The sequence below is a fragment of the Amblyraja radiata genome, chromosome 20 (assembly GCF_010909765.2).
Source record: "Amblyraja radiata isolate CabotCenter1 chromosome 20, sAmbRad1.1.pri, whole genome shotgun sequence".
NCBI lineage: Eukaryota > Metazoa > Chordata > Chondrichthyes > Rajiformes > Rajidae > Amblyraja > Amblyraja radiata.
In genome coordinates this window covers 7,990,589-8,004,381 of record NC_045975.1, presented here as the reverse complement: position 1 = coordinate 8,004,381, position 13,793 = coordinate 7,990,589, and the positions used below count along the sequence as shown (strand labels likewise).

Below are 13,793 nucleotides of genomic sequence, written 5' to 3'. Positions count from 1 at the left end.
AACTTTGGCCATACTTGTAGAATTAACTAACAGCTGGTAGGAGGTGCTATAAGGTTCAAGTTGCAATTGGATATCAAGCTGTGTTCTACTTTTGTGCACTGCAGGATGGCAAACTTTCTTCACAAGTAGAGCCAGTTTTAGCAGCAGTCGTTGTAAATAAGCTGATCAACTGTGGCACAGTTATGGAATATGATGTTAAACTAATTACATTGAGGTGCAATTTTAATCTGTGTCTTAACTTTTAATTTGCTGTTTTTGCACCATTTTGTGAGGTGATGTAATCTGTGAAGTTAAGGTAATTTGAATGTTTGTGTATGATTTGATAAAGGGTGTTCTGCTGCAATGGTTATTTCCATAATGTGAATTGGATGTAATGTGATTTTGTGAATATTATTTATATTAAGTGAACCTAATTGATAACACGATTTTGATTGACCTGCCTTGTGTTTGAATACCTCAAGTGATCTAACCTCCACAATCATCCAGGATAGAAAAATCCAGAGATTCATCATCCACTGCGGGAGGGAATTTAAATGGCACCTCCTTTGTCTGTGATCAATACATGTTATACTTTTCAGTTGCCTCAGTTTTATTTCCATTGTTGCATCTAGCGTGCTCAGGATATTTCCTATTTTAAACATTTTGTTTTGTACGAGGCTGGCTTTCTATTGGGTAGAAAAATATTACCCATGAGAGTACTAAAACTATGTGTTCATATTATGTGTTCATTGAAAGCTACTTTCATCAAAGTGAAACCATGTACATGTTTGATGACCAAAAGTCAACTGAAATTTGACCCTGCTTCCAAAACAATTGAGGTCTCAAGTTCCATGTATCCACTGTCGCAGAAATATTTTGTGTATTGCATTGCATCCTAATTTGTCCATTATTGCAACTCTCCATTATTGAGCATTATTGAGGTATCTTTGAGCCCTTAATCCTGCTCTGCTTATTGGGTTTTAAGGAATTTAGATGTATGATCATCGAACACATTGGAACTACCTGAATTTTAGAGCCCAGCTGCCACCCTTAAATAAAGATATGGTAGTTACAATTTTTGGAACAGATTTACAGAATGGCAAGGATCCATTTGACCCATCATGTCTATGATGGGCACAAAAGAGCTGTTGTATCTGTTAACACTGTGGGTGCTTCTTGGTTAGCATGGGCTTTTGTGGGCTGACGAGTCTCTTTCTGTGCTGTATGATTCTGCAACTGTAGCCTTGTCCATTGTTTTTCCATAGGTAGATGGTTTCTGATACGACTATTCTTCTGGGTAGCAAGTTCCACACCTCATCACAAGCAGGGTGTAAATAAATTCTTATTAATCCCCTTTTAATCCTTTAACCATTTACTTAAAATCTGCCTGAGCAAGTTATTTTATTAATTATTCATTCAGCCAAAACCGAACCAGACAGAACCACCCCTAATGACGGAGTCAATAACATTCTCCAAACCTCGCAACATCCTCATAAATCTCCTCTCCCCCTCTTTTCTGAGAGATCATATCTCTTAATGGGGGTGACTTTCATGCACAATTGATCATTAATTTGTCCGCGTTTTCTCACTTGTGTCATCTGCAAACTTTTTAATCCTAACCTGTACACTAAATCTAAATCATTCATATAAACCACAAAAAAGAACCTATTTCTTAGCCTTGTGAGCCTCCTTACAAGCAACTCTCATGTGTAAGAGCAGAATTAGGTCATTAGGCTACTCAAGTCTAATCTGCCTACTCCGACGATGGGCCGAATGGCCAAATTCTGCTCCGATCATTTATGAAGTCTACTCCGCCATTCAAGCATGGCTGATCTATCTTTCCCTCTCAACCCCATTCTCTGGCCTTCTCCCCATAACCCTGACACCCGCACTAATCAAGAATCTATCAATCTCCGCCCTTGATTTGGCCTCCACATCCTTCTGTGGCAATGAATTAGACAGATTCACCACCCTCTGACTAAAGAAATTCCTCCTCTCCATTCACTTTAATGTCTCTATTATCTGCCACTGATCTGCTTTGCATTGGGTGTCACTTTCAATTGGACCCCTCTGGCATTTGCTAATCTCATCATTCGCATCATTAGTGCTGAACTCTTATCTACCTCGTTGATGACCCTCGGACTATCCTTGATCAGACTTTGTGTTCAAAAGGGAACTGCAGATGCTGGAATATCGAAGGTACACAAAATTGCTGGAGGAACTCAGCGGGTGCAGCAGCATCTATGGAGCGAAGGAAATAGGCGACGTTTCGGGCCGAAACCCTTCTTCAGTCTGAAGAAGGGTTTCGGCCCGAAACGTCGCCTATTTCCTTCGCTCCATAGATGCTGCTGCACCCGCTGAGTTCCTCCAGCAATTTTGTGTACCTTGATCAGACTTTGCTGGGTTTACCTTGTGCTGTAAATGGATCGATTGTAATCGTGTATTGTCCTTCTACTGACTGGTCAGCACGCAACAAAAGCTTTTCACTGTACCTCGGTACACGTGACAACAAACAAAACTGAAACTCCAGGACATAGCCCGTAGAACAGGACAGCACAGGAACAGGCCCTTTGGCCCACAATGTCCGTGCCAAGGATGATGCCAGGTTAAACTAATCTTCTCTGCTTGTCTGCTCTGTAGCAATTCAATTTAATTATTATTTTGGTTAATTTGCAGGCACATTAAAATAGAAGCATGTGGAGGTGGTATTCTGGAAATGAACCGCCCCTTGAGTCGGAGGGGGTAAGTATTTTTGTAATTTCCTGTTGTTGCATTTGTATTTACAAAAGGATGATTCATGATATATTTTGGAATTTTGTTTTTCCTTATATAAAATAATGTGTGGACTACAATAATCATATAACAATTCACTACAATCACTTGCTTATGATTTCAATTTGAAAAATATTTCACTGAAAATGCTTTTCCTGTGCTTAACTTAATTTGTCTGTTATATTTTGCCTCTGGTAAATTTTAGCCATTTCAAATTGAATTTCTGGTTTTATTATTTGTCATTGGCATTACTAATTTTTATTAGATGGGTTGTGCATTTTGAGGTCGAGAAATGTTTATTTGTGCAATGTGATTGTTTCACTACTTACACACAGTTTAGTATCTCTGAACTAAACTAAACTAACTCAGTGGCTTGGGTGAAAAGGGATGGGTGAAGCTTCAGGTTGGGACCCTTCTTTAGACTGATTGTAGGGGGTGGATCTGGAAGCAAGAAAAGACCACGGCAAATTTGAAAAAGGCTCCTGACCCGAAACATCAACCATCCTTTTTTTTACAGAGATACCACATGACCTGCTGAGTTAATCCAGCACATTGTGTCTGTCTATCCTATTCCCCCCCCCCCTCAAAATGAGAGCCTTTGAGCATGTTAAAATACACGAGGCCAATTACGTTGGGTCTCCAGAGTGACTGAATTTTGCAGCAGTGGCCTTGCAATAAAAAAAACATTGGCTTCCATGCATTCCACATGAATGCACTTCTCAAGTCACTGAATATTTCAATACTGTTTTCTCTAAAGTCCGATTCACTATGATGCAGTTATTAATAGTGACCAATTATTCTGCAGGCACTAAGCTGCCCAAAGAATGCGGGTAAATCAATGACTGATTTAACTGAGCAACTGGCTCAGAATGAACAACTGGTATTGCAGCTCAAAGACCTAATTCGGGAGAAAGATACCCAGCTTCACATGAGGGATCAACAGCTTAAGGTAACATTAATTCCAGTTGAACGTTTTTTACCCTCACTGAGCTATTACAGTGATCTGTGTACTTTATGTTTGCATTTCTGCAGTTGGATTTCACTTTAAAGACTGAAAATTTAGTCCAAAACAATGCAAGTTTTCTTTTTAACAATAAAAATTTACGATACTTCTTATTTTCTAAAGCAAAGACTATTGTTAAACCGTTTAACGTTGTTTGTCAGGTCTTTTAAAGGAAATTGAAAGGATGGCCATATCTGGTTTAGAAGGTTGTACTTCAAAATAGACTGCAAAAAGTTATTTAAAAGTCCTACTCAAACGATTTAAGCAGAAAGTCACACCTGATGCTTCCAGTACAATACTGAGTGAACTTAAAGTGCCAACTTTCAAATGAAATGTTAAATTAAATTGTGTTTGGTGTCTCAGGAGGTTGTGAAATATTTTATTTTGGCATATTTTAGAGAAAGAAATGTGTTTTCCAGGGTGACTTTTCCAGTATTTACCCCAAAAGTAACACCCTTCAAGTTGTTAATCCAGCACATTAGTACATTATCACATATTAGCTTTTTTCAAATTAGTTACATGGTTTATGACATTCCAATGTTAATTGAACAACAAAGGTCCCTTATAAGCAACATTGGCTGCAAACAAATTTTAGATACCCAGAGGAAGTCATTGTTTTCTGTTTAAATCCAGTAATGATTCCTTGATCCTTGACCATGAGAGAGTTTGTTTTGCTACTGAATCATTTTGGGGCTTGATTCCAAATACAGGCTGTGAGGTTTGCTAAATTTGCAGTGCAATTGCAGCCATGTCTGGATTACTGCATTAATTTTGTGAAGTTGGCATCTCTGAAGTTGGACAAATCATCAGGTCTGGCAGAAATGTTTCCCAGCCAATTAAAAGAAGCAAGGGTGGGAACAGCTGAGGTTCTGACTCAATGCTTTCAGTCTTCCCTTGCCAAAGGAATGATGCCAGAAAATTGTTCAAATTGTCGAGGAGTGCTTCCTGTTCCGGTTATTATATAATAGCAAACATGAAATTGTACAGGAGAAGATGCAGATGAGGATGAGATTTTAGTTTAGTTAATTGTCACATGTAATGAGGTACAATGAAAAGCTTTAACTTGTAGCTTTAAATTGTAGATTTGAGGAACTACTGTGTATACAGTGGCTTGCAAAAGTATTCATACCCCTTGAACTTTTCCACATTTTGTCACGTTACAACCACAAACGTAAATGTATTTTATTGGGATTTTATGTGATAGACCAACACAAAGTGGCGCATAATTGTGAAGTGGAAGGAAAATGATACATGGTTTTCAAATTTTTTTACAAATAAAAAACTGAAAAGTGTGGCGTGCAAAAGTATTCAGGCCCCCTGAGTCAATACTTTGTAGAACCACCTTTCGCTGCAATTACAGCTGCAAGTCTTTTGGGGTATGTCTCTACCAGCTTTGTACATCTAGAGACTGAAATTTTTGCCCATTCTTCTTTGCAAAATAGCTCAAGCTCAGTCAGATTGGATGGAGAGCGTCTGTGAACAGCAATTTTCAAGTCTTGCCAGAGATTCTCAATTGGATTTAGGTCTGGACTTTGACTGGGCCATTCTAACACCTGAATATGCTTTGATCTAAACCATTCCATTGTAGCTCTGGCTGTATGTTTAGGATCGTTGTCCTGCTGGAAGGTGAACCTCTTTTGCAGACTCTAACAGGTTTTCTTCCAAGATTGCCCTGTATTTGGCTCCATCCATCTTCCCATCAACTCTGACCAGCTTCCCTGTCCCTGCTGAAGAAAAGCATCCCCACAGCATGATGCTGCCACCACCATGTTTCACAGTGGGGATGGTGTGTTCAGGGTGATGTGCAGTGTTAGTTTTCCGCCACACATAGCGTTTTGCATTTAGGCCAAAAACTTCAATTTTGGTCTCATCTGACCAGAGCACCTTCCTCCACATGTTTGCTGTGTCCCCCACATGGCTTGTGGCAAACTGCAAACGGGACTTCTTATGGCTTTTTTTCAACAATGGCTTTCTTCTTGCCACTCTTCCATAAAGGCCCGATTTGTAGAGTGCACGACTAATAGTTGTCCTGTGGACAGATTCTCCCACCTGAGCAGTGGATCTCTGCAGCTCCTCCAGAGTTACTATGGGCCTCTTGGCTGCTTCTCTGATCAATGCTCTCCTTGCCCAGCCTGTCAGTTTAGGTGGACGGCCATGTCTTGGTAGGTTTGCAGTTGTGCCATACTCTTTCCATTTTCGGATGATGGATTGAACACTGCTCCGTGAGATGTTCAAAGCTTGGGATATTTTTTTATAACCTAACCCTGCTTTATACTTCTCCACAACTTTATCCCTGACTCGTGAGATGTTCAAAGCTTGGGATGTTTTTTTATAACCTAACCCTGCTTTATACTTCTCCACAACTTTATCCCTGACCTGTCTGGTGTGTTCCTTGGGCTTCATGATGCTGTTTGTTCACATATGTTCTCTAACAAACCCCTGAGGCCTTCACAGAACAGCTGTATTTATGCTGACATTAGATTACACACAAGTGGACTCTATTTACTAATTAGGTGACTTCTGAAGGCAATTGGTTGCACTGGATTTTATTTAGGGGTATCAGAGTAAAGGGGGCTGAACACTTTTGCACGCCACACTTTTCAGTTTTTTATTTATAAACAAATTTGAAAACCATGTATCATTTTCCTTCCACTTCACAATTATGCGCCACTTTGTGTTGGTCTATCACATAAAATCCCAATAAAATACATTTAAGTTTGTGGTTGTAACGTGACAAAATGTGGAAAAGTTCAAGGGGTATGAATACTTTTGCAAGCCACTGTATTAGGATTGTTTCCTTTGGAGCACATGATGAAAGGAGACAAGAGGCATGTGAAATTGAGGACCCATGAGAAAATAATTATACGATACGATAAGACTATTCATCCCCGGATTACATTATATGTTGTACCCTTTATCTGTACACTGTGGACGGCTTGATTGTAATCATGTATAGTCTTTGACTGCATGGCACTCAGACAAAAGCTTTTCACTGCACCTCGGTTGGTACAAGTGACAACATTAAACTAAACGAGCCTTGAAAAACCAAAGGGCATAGATTTAAAATAATTAATAGAAACATAAGGGTGAGGCTAAGCTGAGGCTTAACTTTTTCACACAGCAGACCTTATGGCCTGAAGGTTGATGTAGGCACAATCCCTCAACCCCTACGTCTGTTCTGCCATTTAATTTCATCTCGTCAATTGGCATCTTAGTCTCAATCTTGCTTGTCAGACATCAGCCAGTCTTGAGAAAATATTAATCCAAATTGTTTCTCAGTAACATTAGCGTTTGAAACAAAGTAGAAACTTCCACTTGTTCAAATTGCAACACAATTATTTTGCTGCAGGAGGACAAAGATGCCTTTGAAGCAAAGATTTCCAAAATGAAGCTGCAGAGTAAGGCAAAGATCACCTCACTTTCAACTCAGCTGGAAGACATGAAGAACCAGCATGGTGATTCTGCTGGGAAGCACAAGGTATGTCATTTTCTTCATGCTACCACTATCTACTAACTAATCCCAGTAATTCATTGAGGCAAAACATGATTGACAGCATGCATTGAAAATTCTGTGTTGAATATCATTGCTTGAAACGTGTTCGCTCCAAAGTTTAATCCAAGTTATAGTTTATATAAATTGTATGGTAACATTTTTGGGATACAGCCAGCGTATATAACAAAAGTAGGTATGAGATTTTATTTTCTTGTGCGCTGCCTGAAAGGGTGGAAGAATCAGATTGAATTATAACTTTAGGGAAAAGGATATGTAATTGAAAATAAAACAGTTATACGGCTATGAGGAAAGAACAAAATAGGATATCTCTAAAAGACTTGTCGCAAAGTGCTGAATGGTGACTTGGTGTACTGCAAGAATGTAGGATTCCATGGAGTGCTTATATTGTGATCCTTGCATTTTGGAGGACTTGCCCCCACAATTGAATTTATATTGGGAAAAATTGTTTCGATGGAGAAACTCTCTCTGTGGCAGAGGGGACACAGATTTAAAGATGACTGATGAAGAAAATGGAAGCAATATAAATAATTATTTTTTATACATCGCATGCTTGATTTGGGAATGTTCCAAATGAAAAGGTACTGGAAGTAGATCCAGCAGAAACTTAATGAAAGCGTATTGAGGAGCAATGGGGGAAGAGCAATTTTTGTTTAGTTCAGAGGTACAGCATTGAAACAGGCCTGCAGGGCCACCGAGACCACGCCAACATCCATTCACACTAGTTCTATGTTATCCCACTTTCACATCCACTTCCTACAAACTAGGGGCAGTTTACAAAGGGAATTTGGGATGTAGAGGAAACGGGAATACCCTGAGGTAACCCACGCGGTCCCAGAGAGAATGTGTAAACTCCACTCAGGCAGGACCCAAGGTCAGGATCCAAATCAGATCTTTGGCACTGTGGGACAGCAGCCCGACAGCTGCGCCACTGTGCTGCCATGTGTGAGACCAGTGGAATAGTTCTTTATAAAAGAGCAGTGGAGCGTGACCAATGGCTTAAACAAAGAGTTGTATGAGTGTTTACATTTGACCTTATTCTAGGTTTAATTGTGATATGTGGGGGAAAAAAAATGTGATATAGATATTGTGCTTTATACAGTATTTCATAGAAGTCCCCAGTAAATAGTCAAGAATGAATATGTATTATTACAATGAGACCGGATAGTTTTACCATTTGTATGACTTCTTTGCAGCAATCCACTAATGGTGACCAAATGGCTAATCGCGGTAAAATCTTGATGTTGAGGAAAAAGATCGAGGAGTTGGAGTCGCAGGTTGACAACAAAGATTCAGAGTTAAAAAATAAGGTAAGATTTTCATTTCAGTTATCTCAGTTTGTTGTGTTGGTATTTTCAGATAACTACGCTTGATTTTTCTGAAAGCCACTGCTTGAGATTCACATAAGAGATTAGTGTACATACGATTTGGGCTAATACACAGTTATGGATTGAAAATTGATTTAACAAACGAAACAAAGAGTAGAAATGAATGGCTCATTTTTAGCGTAGCAGGCAGTGAGAGTTAGTTGTGGGATATCGCAGGGTCAGTGCTTGGGCCCCCAGCAATTCATAATAGATATCATTTAATTGGTTGAGGGAACCAAATATAACATTTTTAAGTTTTCCGACAGTCATGAGACTGAGGGGATTGTGAGATATGAAGTCCTAGAGTCATACAGCACAGAAACAGGCAATTTGGCCCAACTCATCCATTGCAACCAGAATGCTCCATCTGAGCTAGCGCCATATGTCCATGTTTGGTCCATATCCCTGGAAACCTTTCCTATCCATATAACGGTCCATGTGTTTTTGAAATGCTGTTATTGTATCTGCTTCAACTATCTTCCTTGACAGCTTGTTCCATATACTCACCACCTTCTGAGTGAAAAATGTGCTCATGGGTACCTATTAAATCTTGCGCCTCTCACCTCTAGACCGATGTCCTCTGGTTTTTGATTACTCAACACTATCCCCTCACTACCTATTCCCCTCATGATTTTGTACACCTCATTAAGATCATCCCTCAGTCTCCTGTGCAGGCTCTTGATCCTGGCAACATCCTTGTAAACCTTCTCTACATTCTTTCCAGCTTAATGACATCTTTCCCAAAACAGGGTGACCAAAACTGAAAATAGTACTCCAAACGTCTTGTGTAACTCAAACTGTAATATAACATGTGTTTAAGAAGGAACTGCAGATGCTGGAAAATCGAAGGTACACAAAAATGCTGGAGAAACTCAGCGGGTGCAGCAGCATCTATGGAGCGAAAGAAATAGGCAACATTTCGGGCCGAAACCCTTCTTCAGACTGATTTTTGTGTACCTGTAATATAACATCCCAGGTTCTATACTCAATGCGCTGATTGATGAAGACCTATGTACGAAAAGCCTTCTTGACCACCCTACCTACCTGTGACACCACTTTCAATGGACTATGTAACGTTTGAAAACTGTCTTCACTGTCTCCAATGCCACCTATTTCAGTGCCATCTGCAAACTTACTAATCAAGCCTTGTACATGCCTTGATCTGGAGGGCACAAAGAGGCTTCAATCTATTTTACAGAACTGTAGTGAATGGGAAAATACACGGCAAATGAAGTATAATATGGATAAATGTAAAGTTATCCATTTTGGTTGGCATAACATTAACATTATTTAAAGGTGATAGATTGAATGGGCATTGTTCATGCACAGAAGGATCTGGTTGTCATTGTACATCAGACACTGAAAGGAGATAAAGTGGAGTAAAGGAGATATGAAGGTGCATGAAGCTGTTAAGAAATATTGGTTATCCTTCACTAAGGGGTTTTGAGTGAGGTTTATATATTCAATATATACAATTACACAGGGGTTTCACAAGGCCACACCTGGAGTATTGTTTGGAGGCTCTGTTTACCTATGAAAAAATATACTTGCCAAAGAGAGAGCACAATGAAAGTTGACCAGACTGATTCCTGTGATGGCGGATGTTGTTGTGTCAGGAGAGATTGGATTGATTGCACCTTTACTCACTACAGTTTAGAAGAATGAGAGGAAATGTCTTGAAGCATGTAAAATGCTGACAGGTATACTTGGTGCAGGGAGGATGTTTTCCCAATGTGGGAAAACTAAAATCAAGAGTCCTAGTCTCACTGTTATGGGGAGAATGGGGTTAGGAGGGAGAGATAGATCAGCCATGATTGAATTTGCGGAGTGGTCTTGATTGCGCCAAATGGCCTAATTCTGCTCCAATCGCTTATGATATGGGTAAAGACATTTAAAACTAAGATGCCAAAAAAATCTTCACCTCGAGAGTGGGGATCTTGAGAAATTCTCCATCACGGATGGCAATGAAAGCCAAATTGCTGAGATAAATAGATCTCCATGCAAAAAAAGACTTTGGGGTTATTTGGAGAGATTGGGAATAACATCACATTAAATGGCCGAGCAGGCTCAAAGAGATGATAGGCAAATACCTATTTTTCTCTGTCTATTATGTTTGATATGCAGCATACTCAGCTAGAAGCCCAACTGGCACGTGGTGCTGAGATGGACCTGATGCTTGCTGAGAAGGATAAGAAACTGGCTGATCGAGAAGCGTACATTGTTGAGCTGCAGTTAGCGTCTGTTTCAGATTACGCAACTCCGCAAGGAATTCAGCCTGGTGAAGAAATTAAGGTGAACATTAACACAAATTTGTTATGACATTTATCTTTAAACATGACTTAATTTGGTTTCATTCAAGTTAATCTGTTTTCTGTTTGGAATGGGTTTGATAGCTGAGTATTTACCATTAACAAAAGCTGTGGGCTACTTAAGTTCATGGTTTGTTTGTAGTGCATTTTTGAATGAAATTCCGTTTCTATATTGAAAGACCAGCAAGGTAGATTTATATCACGTAAAGAGTAACATTGATAGAAAATGTTCAAGACTTTTAACGTTAAAATTTAAAGTAAAGTATGTTGTATGAGTGTTCTACATTTTAAAGATTTTAAGTATGATCAGGTCAAATGCCAAAAAATAACATGGGACTAAGGGAAAATCATTGAATTCTTTGCTGTGGAAAAATAAAAGTGGGCGGAAAAGAGAACAGTACAGCGAAAAGTGTGTAGAAAAATAAAAGAGGAATGGTCCTGCTTCATTTGTCCTGTGATAACTGTCAATTTACAGTATCAATTCACGGAGGTTACTTGCTTTTCTTTAATCTTTAACATTTTAAAATAATGTGATACCTGAATTTGTAACATTTTCTATCAAGGTTACTTTAATGGCATGTTAGTGTGTAGTTAGTTCTCTGTTTAAAATTAACTGTAATGTTGAGAGGATTAACATTTTATACATGTGTGCTGCTATAATTATTTGTTGTATAATTATTAAACCCTTTTCCACAATTATTTGCAACAGTATATTTTTACAAGGCCTTCCTTTCCAGCTTCCCATCTCTTCTGGTTTGAGAAATTTACTGCCATTGAATGGACAGGCATTAGCTCTGATGTAATTTAGTGCACATGTAATAACTACTGTGGATATGAGCAGGTTTGAAGTACATGGGCGGTATTGTCAACATTGCTGTGTTTCTTTTGGATGGAGCAGGATAAGATTGAAACGCAGGAAACTTCAATCAGTGACTTGCAGTCAATGGTTCGCAGTCTGACCAGAAAGGTTGAGGAGAGTGAAGAACGATTCAGTATTCTCCAGGAAGAAGCAACCGGTCTGAAAGACCAGCTAAACAAAGAGAAAATTCAATATAAAGAGAAGGAAGCAATGTACATTAAAAATGTGAGTGCAAGTAACCGCTGATAAAAATATCTGTTCATTGCGATCTTCTGATACTCGAGCACCTGGGTATTTATATCTGTGGTTTGCTTAATTTAGCAGGTTGAATGATACTTTTGCCATTTTTAAGGGTATTAATATTTGTTATTTAAAATTAACATGGGGCCATTATATGAGTGCGAGACAGTGAAACGATGAGGGGTTGACGTTACTTCATGAAGTTGGCAGCAACTTTGAGATTTTCACATAACTGTCCTTCACAAATGTTGCTGTTTTGAAAGCACCTTTACTAGAATAGAGGGGAGAAAACAATTAGGTTGTGGGAGAAAGAAAGGGAAGAAAAAAAAGTTTAACTCAAATTTAAAAAAAATACAATGAACCTGAGACCATGCTTAGAGTAGTTACTTTGTGGTCACAGACCTGATTGGCAGTCACTCGCATTTAGCACTTAATTAATGTTTACTTACGATATGATACGATTGAACTTTATTTATCCCAGGACGAAAATTGATTTGCCAACAACACAAGATGCATGAAACATGAAATAAAAGTGACGAGTGGAAAGGATTGGGAGATGTGCAGAGATTGGGGAGGGGAGTCAGTCTACCCCACGACAGAGAGGGGAAGAGTTGTACTGTTTGATAGCCACAGGGAAGAAGGATCTCCTGTGTCGTTCTGTGCTGCATCTTTGTGGAACCAGTCTGTTGCTGAAGGTGCTCCTCGGGTTGACCAGTGTGTCATGGAGTAGGTGATCTGTATTGTCCAAGATGCTCTGCAGTTTGAGGAGCATCCTCCCTTCCAAGACCACCTCCCACGAGTCCAATTCCGCCCCCAGGACGGAGCCAGACTTCCTGATGAGCTTATTAATCCTGTTGGCGTCCACGGCCTTCGCCCTGCTGCCCCAGCACACGGCAGCGAGTGCACACTTGGTGTAAATAGGGTGTATTATATATGGTGTACATATATATAGTGTATTATACATTACACACAGTATAATATTACACACATTATACTGTGTGTATAATGCACTGGGGAATTATAGCCCTCAATATCTGTGATGACTTTACTTAGTACATGGCGCACATGTAAAAGATTGAATGGCCAGTGTGTTGAAAGTGAAAGGTTCTGGTTTTGCACAATTGGTGCCGAGTTTCACATTGCAAATAGCTCACGATAATGATTGAAGTTGCTGTACCGTTTACACATAACCACGGCTCTGTTATCTTTTCCTTTACTTTTAATAGCAGAATTCATCCTGTGTAGTAACATTGCCTTATAATGGAATTTTTGTTTCAGATTCATGTGTTTCAAGAAATAATTCAAGCACAGGAGAATAAGCTTGCTGAGCAGATACAGAAGCATGAACAGGAGCTTTTCCTTGTGGCTGCCAAATCAGATGCCAGTGCTGATTTAGACCAAGTAAATATGCTTTCAGAATTAAAATGGAAACTAGTAAAGAATACAAGTTTCTGACAAATTTTGAGAGGTTGGGTGAGGAGGCACTTGTGTTGAGTGGCACTCTGGCGCAGTGGTAGAGTTGCTGCCTTGCAGCACTTGCATCGCCAGAGACCCGGGTTCCATCCCAACTATGGGTGCTGTCTGTACGGAGTTTGTACGTTCTCCCTGTGACCACGTGGGTTTTCTCCGAGATCTTCGGTTTCCTCCCACGCTTCAAAGACATACAGGTTTGTAGGTTAATTGGCTTGGGCTTGTATACTTGGTATAACTGTAAATTGTCCCTGATGTCCCTAGGCTTGTGCTAATGTGCGGG

At 39.5% G+C, this 13,793-nt stretch overlaps 1 protein-coding gene across 9 annotated transcripts in view; it reads left to right on the top strand.

Moving 5' to 3' along the window:
* Positions 1–13,793, top strand: part of LOC116984554 (golgin subfamily B member 1-like) — an 83,515-nt gene that overhangs the window by 5,231 nt on the left and 64,491 nt on the right. For 8 of the 9 annotated variants that reach the window (XM_033038742.1, XM_033038744.1, XM_033038737.1 and 5 more), the window contains exons 2-8: positions 2,656–2,721; positions 3,557–3,700; positions 7,104–7,232; positions 8,462–8,575; positions 10,757–10,924; positions 11,840–12,025; positions 13,319–13,441. In XM_033038742.1, coding sequence (XP_032894633.1) covers positions 2,674–2,721; positions 3,557–3,700; positions 7,104–7,232; positions 8,462–8,575; positions 10,757–10,924; positions 11,840–12,025; positions 13,319–13,441 — 912 coding nt within the window. In that variant the 5' untranslated portion in view covers positions 2,656–2,673. Of the gene's footprint in view, positions 1–79; positions 296–2,655; positions 2,722–3,556; positions 3,701–7,103; positions 7,233–8,461; positions 8,576–10,756; positions 10,925–11,839; positions 12,026–13,318; positions 13,442–13,793 lie in introns of those variants that run through there. The other variant, XM_033038738.1, reaches the window with a different exon arrangement.